Source organism: Miniopterus schreibersii, assembly GCF_964146895.1.
Source record: "Miniopterus schreibersii genome assembly, chromosome: 7".
Classification (NCBI taxonomy): domain Eukaryota; kingdom Metazoa; phylum Chordata; class Mammalia; order Chiroptera; family Miniopteridae; genus Miniopterus; species Miniopterus schreibersii.
In genome coordinates, this window is record NC_138108.1 from 83,185,876 (window position 1) to 83,203,850 (window position 17,975).

At 40.5% G+C, this 17,975-nt stretch overlaps 1 protein-coding gene across 1 annotated transcript; it reads right to left on the reverse strand.

The window, feature by feature from the left end:
• Positions 1 to 932: 932 nt before the first annotated feature.
• On the reverse strand, positions 933 to 16,647 carry POLR2D (RNA polymerase II subunit D). The gene is made up of 4 exons (XM_081142039.1): positions 16,282 to 16,647; positions 9,850 to 10,030; positions 2,482 to 2,577; positions 933 to 1,279 (listed from the first exon to the last, which is right to left on the reverse strand). The coding sequence occupies exons 1-4, from the start codon at positions 16,352 to 16,354 to the stop codon at positions 1,201 to 1,203; spliced, it is 429 nt and encodes a 142-aa protein (XP_080998165.1). The 5' UTR covers positions 16,355 to 16,647; the 3' UTR covers positions 933 to 1,200.
• Between the last annotated feature and the right edge of the window lie 1,328 nt (positions 16,648 to 17,975).

The following is a 17,975-nucleotide window of genomic DNA, read 5'->3' on the forward strand; positions in this document are numbered from 1 at the left end:
ATTCATTCAGAGCCAACAAGTGTTAAAAAACAAAAAACAAATTGTGAAGAAAACAGGCATATTCTTCTTCATAAAAATCAAAACTAAAATGTTTTCCCCAACTGGTGTCAGACTGAGTGATTTCACTGCAGTGACTCAGGAAGGGGTGGGCTCCCTCCTTCCAAATCACTCCCATCAGATAACACCTGTTGCCAAGCAGCAAGCCAGAGTTTGGATGGGATGCCACATACAAGGAGATTTCAAAGTGTTCAGACCTTCACATCTGACATGAAGGGAAGTGACAAAGTACTTTAATTTGGGAGTGACAAAGTACTTTAGGATCACTTACTCCAAAACTACACCCTACAACAATGCAAGAAAACAGGCTACATACCTGTCTACCTCAAGGCTGTGGGCTCCACAATACTCAGCAGTTATCCTCAGACATAACTGCTTTCCATGGTGAGCTTCTTTCTGTCTGCTGGGTTAAGCACTATGATTCCAGGCTCTCTCATGGTCATTAACAATACCATGCTATCTTCAAGAATTTAAAACAATGATACAGGTCTGGTTTAATCCTTCCTTTTGCACTTAGATAAGACTGTTGTTTCCCATACCAGGTTTTTGTTTTTTTGGTTTTGTTTTGTTAAATATATTTTTATTGATTTCAAGGAGAAAAAGAGACAGAAACATCAATGATGAGTCACTGATCAGCTGCCTCCTGCACACCCCCTACTGGGGATCAAGCCCCACAACCTGGGCATGTGCCCTGACCAGGAACTGAACCTTGATCTCCTGGATCATAAGTCGATGCTCAACCACTGACCCACACCAGCTGGGCTCCCATACCAGTTTTACATGTTCTAGTATAGTTTCAAAAACTATAAACACACTGAAATCAAAACATGAAATACTAGGAATAAAAAATAACACAGGGGTCAAAAACCATGGTATGAGGCAGTCAACAGCATAGTTTATATGCACATCACCCCACCTCACCCTTTCCAGAGGCAAGTTTATGAAGCCACAAGGAGTCGCTGCAAGGCCTCTCCAAGATTACATGGTTATCATGATCTAACTGTCAAGTCTGAAATAGCAACTCAAACCAAGACCAAGCTGGGTTGTTGTATCCAAAAGAAGTCCCAGTGTCTTCTATGATCCTGGGAGACAGTAGTGCCATGCTGGGACATGACTCCCTCAGCAGCAGAGTGATGTTAGAGATTAATACTGAAAGCTGCGCTTGGTCTGGATATCATCAAGAATCTGCTGCAGTTCCTCATCTTCAAATCGCCCCTCCAAGCTACAAAAAAAAAACCAAGAAACGAGTGTCTCAGCAACAGACAATGTTTCCCACACTCATCTTTAACGTATGCCAATATTTGAGCACAGCTGCCCAGCTCTCCATTTATCCCTAAACACAGACACTTTTTTTTACCTTTCAATATTACCTACCATTCCTTTCAAAAACATTATGAAGTATTTCAAACATACAAAGGTATAGAAAATAAGTTAACCTTAATAGTTACCCTTATTTGACTCAGATTTCTTAATAAACATAACAGGAACAAATTGATGACTGTGCATACTCCCCCATCCCAACACCTTCACCTCCCCCCTTCACCAGAAGTAACCATTATCCTAAATTTGGTATTTATCATCCCCATAAATATTTTTCTACTTAATATATGTACATATAAAGATATCTATAAGTAATATACAGCACTGTTTTTAAACTTTATAAGAAACAACATCAACCAGCCTGTGTGGCTCAGTGGCTGAGTGTTGACCCACACACCAGGAAGGAGGTTGCCGGTTTGATTCCTGGTCTGGGCACATGCCCAGGTTGTGGGCTCAATCCCCAGTGGAGGGGGGGGGGGGGTGCCAGAGGCAACTGATCTGTTTTTCTCTCCCTCTCCCTTCCTCTCTCTGAAATCAATAAAAACATTTTTTAAAAATTTTTAAAAAGAAATGGCATCATACTGTATCTTTCCACACTTTTTTGGCTCAAAATTCATTCTGGCATGTGTTGACATTATTCCACGTTGTTCTAGCTCATTGATTTTTTCACTGCTATATAATAAACACTGTCTGATCATATAATGACTTATTTTTCCAGTCTCTTGTTGATGGTCATGTTTCTGCTATCACTAACAATGCAGCAATGGACACTGAGATACATATCTACTTTCAGACTGTAAGAGTGGCATGTATCCAGGAATAAATTTGGGGGTAATGAGGAATATCCATCTTTAACTTTACTAGATGTAGCCAAAGTAACTGCACTGATTTGCAGCCTACCACCAGAGTATGAGAATTTCAGCTATTCTACATTTATACTAACAGTTGGTGTGCTACAAAATCATCCTCACACTGTTAAGAAAGGCCCTCTCATTCAATGTTTATATCTATCCAGATTTTAAATGCACTCACTTTTTAGACACAGCAATTCTATATGTAGGAATATGTCCAAAACACATAGAATTTACCATCCCCAGTACTAACCTTGGGATCAGAGCCTTGGACTCCTCAGCAGTCTCTGGACAAAGGTTGGCCAAACAGGCCAACTCAAACTTATGAAGCTTCTTCTGAAGCAACAAGCTGATCATAAGGAAGAAAATCAAAACAAAACAAAACATAATTAAAGAAGGATGAATAGGGAAAGGGGATCAATTGCAGCACGGAAGAGGAAAGGAAAGCACTGCAGTTTTTCCACAATGGTCAGGGTGGCTACAAAATCTCACCTTCAAATCACTTCTTCCCCTATTCCCAGAGAACAGGAAGTTACAACAAAATCAGGCAGGCAATGAACCTTAAGAGAGTACATTCAGCCCGGCCAGGCGTGGCTCAGCAGTTGAGCATCGACCTAGGATCCAGGAGATTTCAGTTCGATTCCCAGCCAGGGCACAAGCCCGGGATGTGGGCTAGATCCCCAGTTGGGGATGGTGCAGGAGGCAGCAGACCAATGACTCTCTCTCATTGATGTTTCAAATCTCTCTCCCTCTCTCTGAAATCAATAAAGATAAATTTGGGGGGTAAAAAAACCGAGCACACACTCAGGCAGAGAAGCCCTACTATAACAACTTTTAAGAAACTACAGTATTCCTCAAGGACCACACCACCTTTCCCCGGGAATTTATTTTGTTGCCCTCTGCTCTTCCCACCACACTTCCTTGCTTCCTTTGTTATTAATTTTATGTTAAACTCATGATGTTAGATGTCCCCAATCTATTAGGTATTTGACTTGGAGAAAAGTCTTTTAAATTTATCAAAAAAAAAAAAAATACAGGCATATCTTACTTTGGACAAATATATAAGTAAACTGCATCTTATTTTAAATGTCAAACTGTATAAAAGAACAGCCAATGCCCTGGCCGGTGACTCTCACTGGCTAGAGTAGAGGGTTTGGCCCACATACCAAAGGATCAAGGGTTTGATTCCGGGTCAAGGACAGCTACCTAGGTTGCAGGTTCAATCCCTGGCCCCGGTCGGGTTGAGTGCAGGAGGCAACCAATCGATGTGTCTCTTTAACATCAATGTTTCTCTCTCTCTCTCCCCCTCCCTCTCTAAAAAAAAAATCAATGAAAAAAATATCCCTGTGTGACAATTAACAACAAAAAAAGAACAGCCAACGCAAATCATATCTACCTCTTAAAATAGAGCTCACTGCCCTGTCTGGTGTGGCATGGTTCACTGGGCATCATACATGTACTAAAAGGTTGCTGGTTCAATTCCTGGTCTGGGCACATGTCCCAGTTGTGGGCTCAGTCCCCAGTGAGGAGTGTTCAGGAGGCAGCTGATCAATGTTTCACTCTCATATCGATGTTTCTCTCTCTCTCTAAAAACCAATTAAAAAAATCTTTAAAAATATATAAATAAATAAAAAATAAAAGAGCTCATCAATGGTAAATGTGGTTTCAGAGAAAACTTATTTAGAAAGAAAACACACCATCTTAGTATATCATTCTAAACAATTTTCTGTTTGAGAATATAAACTCACACATTCTGTTTTGTAACTCTTTGTCACTTAAAGCTATTTTCATTTTGTAAAGAAAATACAGTAAACTTAGCCATTTTTCTTTTGTTTTTGTTTTTTTTTTTGGTTAATCCTCACCAGATTATATTTTTTTCCACTGCTTTTCAGAGAGAATGGAAGGGAGGGAAATAAGAAGGGGTAGTGGGAGAGGGGAAAAGATGGATGTGAGACACATCTATTGGTTGCCTCTCTCATGTGACCCCACCGGGGCCGGTGATTGAACCTGCAGCCCAGGGATGTGCACTTGATAAGAATCCAAACCCGTGACCCTTAGGTATAAAGGCCAACACTCTAACCACTGAGTCACACCAGCCAGGGAATGCAACTGGCCATTTTTCACTCCATAACACAGTAACTTTTTTTAGGATAACTACCTTGAACAGTAGATTCCACTGAAAAGTTGTGCTATAATTTATACATCAAATTTCCTCTTGTTAAACATTTCAGTTGTTTCCAGTGCTTTTTGAATATCATTAGAAATGCATAGTTCTTTGTGCATTTGATTACTGTGTGTTTTAAAAATAAATTAAAGCCCTAGCTAGTTACAGCCTCGGATAGCAGACTGAAGGATCCTGGGTTTGATTCTAGTCAAGGGCACATACCTCGGTCTCAAGTTTGATCCTCAGCCCTGGATCAGGGAGTATGCAGGAGGCAACCAACTGATGTGTCTCTCTTACATGGATGTTTCTCTCTTTCTGTCTTTCCTCCTCCTTTCTACTCTCCCTCCCACCCCCACCCCCAAAAAAATGAAAAAAATATCCCCCAGTGAGGATTAACAAAAAATAAATTATTTAATTTTTTTTTTTAATTAAGTAGAATTGTTCAAAGGATATGACTGTCTAGAAGGCTTCTGAGAGACAGTCCCCTACAAGAGCTTTACCAATATAAACTTCCAGCAGCAATAAATGACAATGTCCATTTCCCCTACATGTTACACTACATTATCCATTCTTTTTCATCTTTTTAAGTCTACTTAGCTATTTTACCACTTCTTTGATTTCTTGAAGATGAACATTATTTCATGTGAAATAATCATTTAAAGTTCTGATATAAATCAAGCAATTTTTATAAACTGGGTGTCATCTAAGGATATCAATCCTCCCCTAGTTTGTTGATACTTACATTTTACACATGGCATTTTATTTGATATAGGAAAGTTTAAATATATTTATGCAAATTCATTTACTTAATCAATTAATTATTTAGTGTCTATAATGATACTGACACAGTGATGAATACAACCACATCCCTGCTTTCACAAAAGCTTACATTCAACTAGAATCAATCAAGTTTTCCACATTTAAAATCTTGCTGGAACTTAAAGATGGTGGTGGACTGAGTGGAAGCTACATTGACACTCTCCCGGGAACAACCTGGAATTACAACTAAAATATAGAAAACCATCCTGAATAATCAACTGCAACTAAAGACTGGCTGGAGAACACCCTCATAACCAAGGAGGAAAAGGGGAGACCACATAGAGAGGTGTAGGAAGTGCAGAGAAATGAGAGGGCTGGCTGGGCTCCCACAGACAGCAGCTGAAGGTCTGAGGGATATCTCAGCTGTGGGGGGTTCCCACTGAAGACTCTGGGGCCTAAACCCCAGGCTGGGCTTCCCAGCCAAGATCACAGAACTGAGAAAGGTGCCCACATAACATCTGGCTATGAAAAGCAGCAGGGCTTCTGTCTGCCAAGGAGAAACGCCTGGAAATGCAGGCACCCGCTTAAAGAGCCAACACACGGAGCTTTGTGTGTAGCCACTCACCTTGGGCTCCAGCAGAGGGAGGGCAGAGTGGACTAGAGCTGTGTGAGGAGAACCTAGGGCTGTGGGCCCTGGACATGGAGCTCAAAGGGAAGCATCTGAATTCCTGTGCCAAGTCATTCCCCTATACTGCAGAGGACATCTTTCTTAGGCAGACATTTTGCTGCTTTCGCCTGAAGGGAAGCAATTGCTCCATCCTGCTGGAAAACCTCTCGCCATACCCAGTGGAGTTTCTACAGCCTGAGGATCATTAAGAGACTGATAACAACCAGCTGCCACACCCTGTGCAGTTTCTACACCCTGAGGCTCATTAAGAGAATCAGATTTACTAGCCTGCAGGTGGAGGCAGACCTCAGAGTGCTTTAAGTCTTTGCCTGATTTGCTTCTGGACACGGACATTGGAAAAGCACACTTTGGTGTGCATCTTGGTCCTATCCAACTGCACCCAGCCCCAGCAGAGGAGACCTCAAGCCAAGGATTGTTGATAACTCCAGAAAGGGTACTCAGGGCCAGTCACAAATTGCATCTGACATAGGCCTGTACCAGAGGCTGTCCAAAAAGACTGAGAGTCCTAGCAGGCCTACCTAATACACAGAAACAAACTCAAAGAGGCAGCCAAAATGGGGAGACCAAAAAACAAGCCCCAAATGAAAGAACAAGAAAAGTCTCCAGAAAAAGTTAAATGAAATAGAGATAAGCAATCTATTAGATATAGAGTTCAGAATTCTGATTGTAAGGATGCTCAACAGCATGAAGAAAGATATGGAGACTATGAAGGAAATTAGGTTATGACATAGCAGAAATAAAGAATACACTGGAAGGAATAAACAGCAGATTAGGGGAAGCTGAGGATCAAATCAGCGAAAGAGAAGACAAGGTAGAAAAAAAATTAATCAGAGATCCAAAAAGAAAAAACAATTAAACAGGACAGTTTAAGAGAGCTGTGGGACAACATGAAACAACAATATTCATATCATAGCATCGCCAGAAGGTGAACAAAGTGACCAAGGGATAAAGAACCTGTCTGAAGAAATAATGGCAGAAAACTTCCCTAACCTGGTGAAGGAGAAAGTCACACAAGTTCAGGAGACACAGAGAGTCCCAAGCAAGGAGAATCCAAAGAGGCCCACACTCAGACACATCATAATTAAAATTCCAAGAATTCAAGACAAAGAGAGAATATTAAAGGCAGCTAGAGAAAAGCAATCTGTTACCTACAAAGGAGCTCCCATAGGTTGTGAGCTGACTTCTCATCAGAAACTCTACAGGCCAGAAGGGAATGGCATGAAGTGTTCAAGGTAATGCAAGACAAGGATCTGAAACCAAGACTACTCTATCCAGCAAGGCTATCATTCAAAATAGATGGTGAAATAAAGAGCTTCCCAGACAAAAAAAGGCTAAAGGAGTTTATCACCATCAAACCAGCATTGCAGGAAATGTTAAAGGAACTGCTGTAGTTAGTAGAAATATATAGAAAGAGAAACATAGGCATAGAGAATTAAAATGGCAATAGATAAGTATCAATAACAGCCTTAAATGTAAAATAAGTCTCTAAAAGCTCAAGAAGACTGAAATCTTATCAAGCATCTCAGATCACTATGGCATGAAATTAGAAATCAACTACAGTAAAAATACTCAAAAACATTCAAACACATGGAGGCTAAATAGCACGTGATTAAATAATGAATGAGTTACCAATAAGGTCAAGAAAGAAATCAAAAACTTCCGGGAGACAAGTGAAAATGAACACACAACAACCCAAAACCTATGGGAAACAGAGAAAGCAGTCCTGAGAGGGAAGTTCATAGCACTACCTCAAAAAGCAAGAAACATTTTTAGTAAACCAACCCTACAACTTAAAGAATTAGAAAGCTCCCCTGTGAAGCCATCCAGACCGGGTTTCTGGGAGTTTTTTTTTAATTACTATTTCAATTTCATCAGTTGTTATTAGCCTTTTAAGGTTGTCTGATTCTTTCTGATTCAGTTTTATATGATCTCACTCAAATGTGGAATCTAATAAACAAAATAGACTGAGGAACAAAACAGATCCAGAGACACAGAAGCATGAAACAGACTGAGGAATCTCAGTGGGAAGTGGGGAAGTGGGTGGGGAGAAATTAATCAGAGAACTCATATGAATATATGCATAATCCATGGACTCAGACAATAGTGTGGTGAAGGCCTTGGGGGGGGGGCAGGGTGGAGGAGATCAATGGGGGAAGAAAAGAGGGGATATCTGTAATACTTTGAACAATAAAGATAAATTTAAAATAAAGTCTTGCTAAACCACAGCCAAGATAATATATACATTCACTCATGTTGTTACATGGTACTTTTATGTCTCAGTTTACATTTAAATTCTTAATTTCTTAGGAATTTATTTTGGTGTAATATACAGTTCAAGTTTTGTTGCAAAATATTTCCCCACTAATTTAGTGCCATTTTTACCATATATTGAACTCATATAAAATATAATAAATTTGTATTTTAATATTTCTGACTTTTCTATTCTGTTTCAATGATCTATTTCATGGCAAAGTGTCACTGTATTATTTTAATTGCTGTCACTTTTTAATGTATTTTGACATCCCATAAGGAAAATTCCCTTTCATTTTTCTTTTTTAAAAATTTTGACAATTCTTACAAATTTAAGGTTATTTCATTCAGCTCCCCCTCTCAATTCTCTTGAGGATTTAGAATGGCAAATGTATACATTAATTTGGGGAGAACTGACATTTTTACAATATAAAGACTTTTCACTGATGAATGTGTAAGTCCACCTTCATTTATTCAAGTCATCTTTTAGGCCCAACAGTTTGGAGTTTTGTATGGAAGCTCTACACAGTTCCTTTCTATCTCTTCTCCATGCATACATCCACACTTGTCAGAACAGACTCTACTTCACATAAGGTTTATCACCTTCATTTTCTGCACACTTAACATATGTGAACATCTTTCCATTTCATTTTCTACCACTATGACACCATAGTAGCCCATCAAATGGATTTACCACAATGTATTTAATTACTGCTGAATGTTTAGGTTGCTTTAGCTTTGACTATTATAAAGAGCTCCCTGAAAACTATCTATGATATACATCTTTTTCCGTCTGCTTTTCCTTAGGACAATACTTCCCAACATTTTCACTAGCACAGAGCAAACAAGTACCTGTAGGCAACCTGGGGGCAGAGGCTCCAATGACTTTCTGCAACTGCAAGGCTTTAACTCTCATGAGTTAATTCAAGAATTCATATAGCCCAGCTGGTATGGCTCAGGGGTTGAGCATCAACCTATGATCCAGGAGACTGAGGTTCAATTCCCCATCGGGGCATATGCCTAGGTTGTGGGCTCAACCCCCAGTATGGGGTGTGCAGGAGGAAGCTGATCAATGACGCTCTCATCACTGATGTTTCTATCTCTCTCTCTCCCTCTCCCTGAAACCAATAAAGATATATTTTAAAAAAAAGAATTCATATGTATTTTTTTGTTTTAGTCCATAACATGCTGGTATCTGTTTGCTTTAATGTAAAATGTTTTAAATCACCTACCATCCAGTAAAACTGACATTTCAGGAAGGTGTGCTGCTCTACCTGTGGCTCCAATGCCCACAGCACATCAGTTTCCCAGGGGCACATCCAACCCAATTTGAGAAGCAATGTCTTAGGAAAAAGTGCTGAAAGCTGGCCATCTTGATTTTGAAAGGTAAAATGAAGACCCAGAAAGAATGTATTAACTTACAAAGACCTCTAAGACATTCCAGATTAGTAATAAATAAGCCCACTTCATTAAAAAAACACACAGAAAACAATGCCATTTTGTATTTTTATAGGCATATATATATACGAATGCATGAAAAAAGATCTGAAGGACTAACAACCGGCTAACAATAGTTACTTTGCAAGGTAACTGGGATTCGGGGTATGGGAGAAGATGGCAAAAGAGAAATTTAGCCTTATAAGCAATTTTTAAATTTTGACAATTTTACATACATTAAACCTACAGATTGGGGGGGTAGTATTCTACCTGCAGATGTCCCATAGTTTCTGGATTAATAAGAACTTTCTTTCAGCACTCACCTACGGACACTGGCAATGGTCTCTCTGTTTTTGAAACGACTGAAACGAGCTGTGTAGTTCAAAGTTTTCATGAAGACCTCAGAAAGTTCCTGTTCATCCTCTGCACTCTCATTCTGTTGCTTTCGATGTTCCAGAAGCATGTGAACTTCTGAATTTAGAAGTGTCTCAGCTGTTTCAAACTCTATTTGTGAGAAGCATAAATGTCAGCTAAAAATATTCCTTCAAAAGTCAGCTTCTAAATGTTGATTTTTGTCTTTGAGACTAACAGCAAGTCTCCGTCCCTGTAGAAATCCAGAGGCTTCATAACCTACAACTTTACCTTCACCCAGACTTGTGTACCACAAGGCACAGAGGAGTTCATAAGATACTAAAAAGCTCATTTGGGCTAGTTTCTGATATCAAAGAACCTGACCTAGACATGCTATTAAATGACACAACGTTTTCCTAAATTAGGCCAGTTATTGGTTTCAAAATGGGACCTAACCAACAATTACTTCCCTCTAACTTGCATAAGCTCATAATCTACTTCATAATATTATACTCAATTTTTTTGACTTAAAAAATTTAAGTATAGTTGGTATACAATATTATATTGGTTATATTAGTTTTAGGTATACAATACAGTGATTAGACATTTTTATACCTTACAGTGTGATCACTCATCCTACTAATTCTAGTAATCATCTGTCACTGTGTGAACCTCCCACAATATTATTGACTATATTCCCCTTCCACTTTTCACCCATTCCCTCATCCCCCTCCACTGTGGCAACCAACCCTTTGGTCTCTGTTTCTGGAGTCTGGTTTTGTTGTTTGTTCATTTATTTTTTTTAAGATTCCACATATAAGTGAAACTGTACAGTATTTTTTTCTCTAACTTATATTCACTTAGCATAATACCCTCTAGGTCTATCCATGTTGTCCGAAATGGCAATTATTTTTTGGTATTGCTCACCCAAGGATATTTTTAACACTGATGAGAGTGGAAGGGAGGGAGGGAAACATCGATAAACATTGATTGGTTGCCTCCTGCAGGAGCCCTGACTGGGGCTGAGAATCGAGCCTGCAACGCAGGTACATGCACTTGACTGGGAATCTAACCCATGACCCTTGGGTTCACAGGCCAACATTCTATCCATTCAGTCACACTGGCCAGGGCTAGATTTCATTACTTTTATGACTTAGTAATATTCTATTGTATCACTTTTTTTGATCCATTTATCTAATGATGGGCATTTGGGTTGCTCCCATAGCTTGACTATTGTAAATAATGCTGCAGTGAACACAAGGGTGTATATATATTTCTGAATGTTTTGCTTTCTTTGGGTAAATACCCAGAAGTGGAATTGCTGGATGTATTTTTAGTTCTTTGAGGGATCTCCACACTGTTTTCCACAGTGGCTGCACCAATCTGCATTCCCAACAGTGTATGAGGATTCCCTTTTCTCCCCATTTCTGCCAACACTTGTTTGTTGATTTACTGAGGACAGCCATTCTGACAGGTGCAGTGATATCTCATTGTGGTTTTGATTTGCATTTCTCTGATGATTTATGATGTTGAGCATCTTTTCATGTTTGTTGGCCATTTGTATGTGTTCTCTGGAGAAATGTCTTTCTGCCTTTTTTTTTCTTCAGTATATTCATTGTCTGCCCATTTTTTATAGGATTATTTTTTGTTACTGAACTGTATGTTTTCCTTAGATATTTTGGTTATTGATCCTTTATCCGATGTCATTTGAAAATATACTCTCATTTTAAGAACTATTATGTTTGGAAAGGACAAGTGTTTGGAAGTACACATTAATAATATAGCCCAAATTCTATTTTTGTACCTGCACTAATCTATTCACCCAGGTCACCTATTATATAATAGAATTTGAGCTTGCAGATAAAAATGCCCATTCCCTCTGCATTTTATAGTCAAAGTAGTCTATCAACTAAACATAGTTTTACTATTTACCGTAACACCCATTTAAAATAATTCTCTTGACCAGTGAGAATACCTATATAAGCAATCTTTAAAAACTAAGTTTAAAAGAGAAAAAGAAACCTTTGGCTCCTTTCCATAATATACGGCAATCTTTTCCTCTATTTTCAGGTTGACATTGTTTTTTTTGAATATATCTTTATTGATTTCAGAGAGAGGAAAGGAGAGGGAGAGAGAGAGATAGAAACATCAATGATGACAGAGTCATTGATCGGCTGCAGCCCGCAACCCGGGCATGTGCCCTGATAGGAATAGAACCCTGATCGCCTGGATCCTAGGTCAATGCTTAACTCCTGAGCCACGCCCAGCCGGGCAGTATGACATTGTTAAAATGCTGCTATCTCCTTAGGAATATCATTATCTCCCTCACATTCCCAAAGGAGCATATGTTCCTAATACTTATTACAAAGTATTACAGCTGGTTTTTAACTGCCTGTCCCTCCCTTATCAGTGAGTTCCCCCAAAGTAGAAATCATCCATGAACATGAGATCATGTTTATAATGCCACACTGATGAAGAGGAAGCAACAGTGAGAAAATTCCAGTTACTTGCAATTCGGCATTTACACGTGATACTGGGGAAATCATGAACACTTCTATCAGATTAATGCCTTCCATTTCTTGGGCCAGGTGACAAGAGCTTCATTCTCCTTTCACAACTGTCTGTATTGGGGGGGCGGGGGTGTCAAAGGAAACTTTTTACTTGAAAGGTTCTCATTGCTACAGAATATAATAGGCACCCAAAGCTATTATCTGAGGGCAGCATAGTTTGAAGAAGAGGACCTTAAGAGCTAATTCCAGTCAAACCTTCTGAGGTTGTACACAAGTGAAGAAACTATTGCCTCAGAACAGCAAGTAGAGAATGCATTAAATATCAGAAAGCATGAGCCCAAATCTCTGAAGTGAGAGTAACAAGTGACATAATTGGGGGAAAAAGGTAGTAGCAGCTAAACAGGGGTCAGTCTCAGCTTCTGAGGCTGCAGCATTAACATAGCCTTAGAAAATGAAAATTAAGATGCTATACAAGTACTAATAATCACCTACCAGTTTGTCACAGCTGGTCATGTGTTTGTTTATGTTTTTATTGATTTGAGAGAGAGAGGGAGAAACACTGATGAGAGAGAACCATGGATAGGCTGGCTCCTGCACACCCCCTACTGGGGATCGAATCAGCAACCCGGGCATGTGCCCTGACTGGGAATAGAACTAGTAACTTTTTGGTGCATGGAACCATGCTCAATCAACTGCGCCACACCTGCCAGAGCAGCTGTTGATGTTTTTAAGGATTCTGGAAAATCGCCCAAAGTTAGAGGTGCCTACCTTTCCACACTAAACAAATTTACCTGTGAAATGTAATGAATAAACTTAGGAAACCAGCAGACTAGTCACCTGTCACTACTCCTCACAGAGGGCAATGCTCAAGTACTATTTATACATCACCCTCACTCTTTTCAACCAATGAAAGGGTAAGGCAGCCAAGTTATGACTTGGAGGACCTAGGAGACAGGTGCCTGAACCTACACAGGCATTTCCGGGATTTAAAATCAATAAATGGGGGGGAAGCCCTGCTGGATATTGCTCAGTTGTCGGAGCGCTGGCCTGCATACCGAAAGGTTTCAGGTTTGATTCCCAGTCAAGGGCACGTACCTGGGTTGCAGGTTCGATCCCCAGCCCTGGTTGAAGCATGTCTCTCTCACATCATGCTTCTCCCTGCCAACTTCCACTCTCTCTAAAAATCAATGGAAAAAATATCCCAAGGATTAACACCACCACCAATAACAAAATCAATAAAAACATGTCCTTGGGTAAGGATTAAAATAAATAATAATAAATGGGGAACAAAGAGGTGGTTCATACACTTTTTCATAACTATGGAGAGTTAGGACACAAGGCTAACCACAACAACCATTTTTAGGTGAAATCTCTCACACTCACACTCACACTATACATAATTTATCTGGAAAACTAAAGGAAATAGATCAGGGGACCTACAAGTTATTAACCGCCTGTGCAGATATTTTAAGAGCAATAGCCACAATTCACTAATCCCTGTTCCTATAACAAGGAAAAAAATTCCTTGCCAGTAACTCATCTGGAAATTTCCTTGAGGATCCTCCATTGCAACCATTGATGTTTTATGAGAAGGGTGGCAATTTCAGATGGTATTCTTATACCATACATTTTCCTCTCTAGTACAAAATGGTCAAGGGGATTTCTTTAGTTGAGGGAGTGACTGGGATTATATAATCCTTTTTAGAAAAATGGCTTTCTTTCTAATTTCTTCAATAGAATTGTTAATTACATTACATAGATGAAGAATAAATTTTATTTGTGGGCAAATATGCTTGTGAAAAATACCACTAAAAGTACACAGCTTTCAGTCGTCTCCTTCAGTCTTTCAGTCCTACAATTAATTTCACACATTTGTTTACTTTCCATCCCATAGCAAAGGCTTTCCTTATCTTTTAAGTACTTACTGTTGTTTCTATATATCTACATATATTCTAAAATATGTAACACTTTATATGCCTATATCAGCTGAGAAGTTAAAGATAACAGATTGATAGGATATATGATCTAATTATACCAGATTCAATAAAAATTTTTATGTGTACGAGATGCTACTTGATTTTATTAAAACAAGTATTTTTAGAGTGTAAAAAACAACACTAAATTAAAAGTATCTAGAGAAAACCCAGATACAAAAAAGTGGCTTAATTTAAGTGGCTTAAATTAAGTTTCTTAATTTATCATGAAATTAAGAAACCCACCTCCTTCTTAGTTATTACACTTTTAAAAAGAAACAAATGTTGCCATTATGCAAAAAACTTCTGTGGAGCTATCCTATGGAAATATTTGCACTTGAGGCTATGAAATAGAAAACTGGAAGCAACCTATCAACAGATAAACAATATTATAGTATAACCATTAAGTACTACGTAGCCTTTTAAAAGGACAGTTCTATTCAATAAACCATCAAAATTTTTAAAAGCTGTATGCTTTCTATAGCATAATTCCATTTTGCAAAGAAAAAAGTGTATATTTATGAATAAACATAAAATTAATTTGGAAGAATAAGCAGTAAACTGTTTATAGTAGTTTCCTCTGGGAGAAAGGGTGCGGAGTTTCACTTTTTATTGTGAAAAATTATACAAGCCCTGGCTGGTGTGGTTCAGTGGTTAAAATGTCAGTGGGCACCTAGCACTTAAGGGATTTCCGGTCAAGGGCATGTAGCTGGGTTGCAGGTTTGATCCCTGGTCCTGGTTATCAGGTGTGGGAGACAACCAATCCATGTCTCTCTCACACGGAAGTTTTTCTCTGGCAGCCCCCCCCACTCTCTAAAAAATCAATGGAAAAATGCCCTTAGGTGAGGATTAACAAAAAAAAAAAATAACAGCAATTTTAAATTTTAATTATATAACTATGATTTTAAATTATATAATTTATACAATAGATTATATAAATTTTCACAATATAATTATATAATAAAATTACATGATTTTTAAAACAGAAGGGTATTGTTAAGGTTTCCTCCATTTACTTTGTTTTTCAGTACCTACACGACATGGTATTCTAAAATCTTAAGCTTCCTCATTTTTGGTTTCATCACACTGAAGGGACAAAGTTCTCTGATAGCAAAATTTGCTGTACATGCTGCCACGTGACAAACATTGTCTCCTTGGCCAAGCCCTAGCCAGGGTCCTCAGAACACTCTTCCCGACTAGGCCTCAACTTTAGCCCACAAAGGCTTAAATAAAACACTAACGCCATTTCTAACAATTCAGGGCTGCATCCCAAGGGTGGCCCTACCTTCTTCAAAGCGCTTGCCCGTGAGAACTAAGAGCTGCCAAAGTAATTTACTGTTTGTTCCAGCCAACAGAGGACGGGCTGTGGGAGGCTTGGAATTTAACTGCCATAAGCGCCAGCCGACAAACCCAAACGTATTTCAAACGCACCAACGCCCTTCCCAGTTTTTGTAATTTTCATCTCCGGCCGACTGAGCCGCCCCGCACCGCCCCTCCCTCTCCCTCTCCCTGCTCCCTCACTCGGCCGGCAAAACGCGCGGTCGCCTCTGCACCAAAGGAAGTTGAGTTCAGCCCCGCTGGACTCTCCTAACAGCGTTACGACCGACGACGGCCTGTCCGGACCCCTCGGCCTAGCGTCGGCTCTGTCCGCCTCTGACCCGTCTCAGGGACCACGAACCACGAGCAGGCAGCCGAGCCGCCCCGCCGGGGGGAGGGCGCCGGGGGGCCCGGGCCGTGGGGGGGCGCCGCGGGGCCCGGGCGCCTCCCTCCGGACGCCGTGCCGAGCGGCCCGCGCCCTCGCGGGGTTGCAGGCCCCGCCTCGCCGCGCCGGGACCCGCTGTGTCTGGACCAAGCGGGGCCAACACCAGGCCTGCGGCGACCACGCGAAACGGCGGGACGGCCGGGCAGCCCCGGGCCCCACCTTTGGGAAAGATGAGCTGCGAGGCGTCCTCCTCCACATCGCCGCCCCGCGGGTCGCTGCCGCCGGCCGCCATCACCGCGCCGCTCACACACCGCTACCGCCGGAAGCAAAAGCGCTGGGGCGCCAGCTCGGGGCACGGAAGGGGCGGGGTCACTGAGGGGCGGGGCCACGGAAGGGGCGGGCCCGGGGCGGGCCGGAAGGCCCCGCCTCTTCTCCACCCGCGCGGCGCGGGGAGTCCCGGGGCTGGTCCCCGGCCTTTCCGCGCCCTGCCTTCTCCCCTCGCGAAGTGCGGTCCTGCGGACAGGAGACGCGGGAATGCGCTGACCGACCCAGGGCAGCCCCATGGATGGAAAGCTGGGTAGGTGACTGCAAAAACATACAATGGAATTTGTTTCAATGCCTTAAGCATTTAAAATTTTTTGATTTTCAGTGGATTTTTTAATTTTTATTAATTTAAATCAAACTGGCGTCATGCTGGGAAGCAAGACCTCAAAATTCTCCCTGTAGTGAATTATTCATACTTCTGAGCAAGTGGACAATGATACTGAAGGGCCTTTAACATCTCTTGAAACTTTTGGATGACACATAAAAAAGCAAATGAAATTTGCTGTTTTCAACTTCAGAGAAAACAAGGCTGTAAAATAAAGGACATAATTATAGTCACCCCTCGGCTCAGTATTGAGCAATGTTTAGGTATCATGTAAACTCTATTAAACAAAAAATGAATTAACAGACAAGAATATGTACCTTGTATTACTTTGTTTTATAAATATACTTGTTACAAAATTAATTTGCTTTTTCTCTCTTTTTCCAGAAGAAATGTATTGGGTATGTTGACAAAAGAACTTCCAGCCTAAGAAAAAGTCTTATAAGACTTTATTTGAGCCAAGCTGACAATTGTCAGGAAGCAAAATCTCCATAGACTGAGAAAATGCTCCAGAGAATGGCAGTTTTGCAGCTTATTTTATACATTAGAATCAAAGGAGGAGACAAAAGGAGGGTTACATGAAATCCATTGATCGAAGATTAAGGGGGTGGGACTGGATAAAAAATAAAACGGAGAGACGCATACTTCTTTTACATTGGTGGGTAGAGGGTAAGTTAACATTTACAGTCCATAGCGATGGTATGTGGGCCACAAGATAATAATGAGGGGTTCTATGGTCCCCAGCTCTGGTTCTGGCGGTGTGCCTTGAAGGGTCTGGAAAAGAAAATTAATTTGACATTTCAAAGGTATGTTATCTTAGATGCACAAAGACAATAGACAATTTCAAAGGTAAAAATTGACCTTTGTTAAGGCCTAGGACATGACTACGCACCAGGACCTGCTTTTAGTTAGGAATTTTTATCTTCAGGCTATCCTTTCTGGTTACTTTCAGTCTCGGAGTTTATAAGGCCTGCTATGCAGGCCTCCCCCAAGTCCGTCGGGTTTATTTAGTATGTGGCCCCTTTTTAGTCCTCAGGTTATACAGTACTGGCAGAGCTTATTACAGTTTTGAAGTGCTTTCCTACACAATTTATTACAACTGTGAACAGATGTACTGATGAGGAGTCCCAGGACATGCAGCAGCTGGGTGTGGGAAATGGGCCTGGAACTCAGTGTAGGTCTCTTTCTTCCATCTATCCATCAACTGGCCTTTACAGAGCAACTACTACTTACTGGACCTTACTATGTGCTGGTCCAAGGGCTAGCT

Excerpts from the sequence above, each read along its gene's own strand:
- POLR2D (XM_081142039.1), bottom strand. The coding sequence starts at position 16,354 with ATGGCGGCCGGCGGCAGCGACCCGCGGGGCGGCGATGTGGAGGAGGAC. Across the intron at positions 2,578-9,849 it reads ACCATTGCCAGTGTCCGTAG|CTTGTTGCTTCAGAAGAAGC; the intron begins GTGAGTGCTGAA and ends CCTTATGATCAG. Across the intron at positions 1,280-2,481 it reads TCCAAGGCTCTGATCCCAAG|CTTGGAGGGGCGATTTGAAG; the intron begins GTTAGTACTGGG and ends TTTTTTTTGTAG.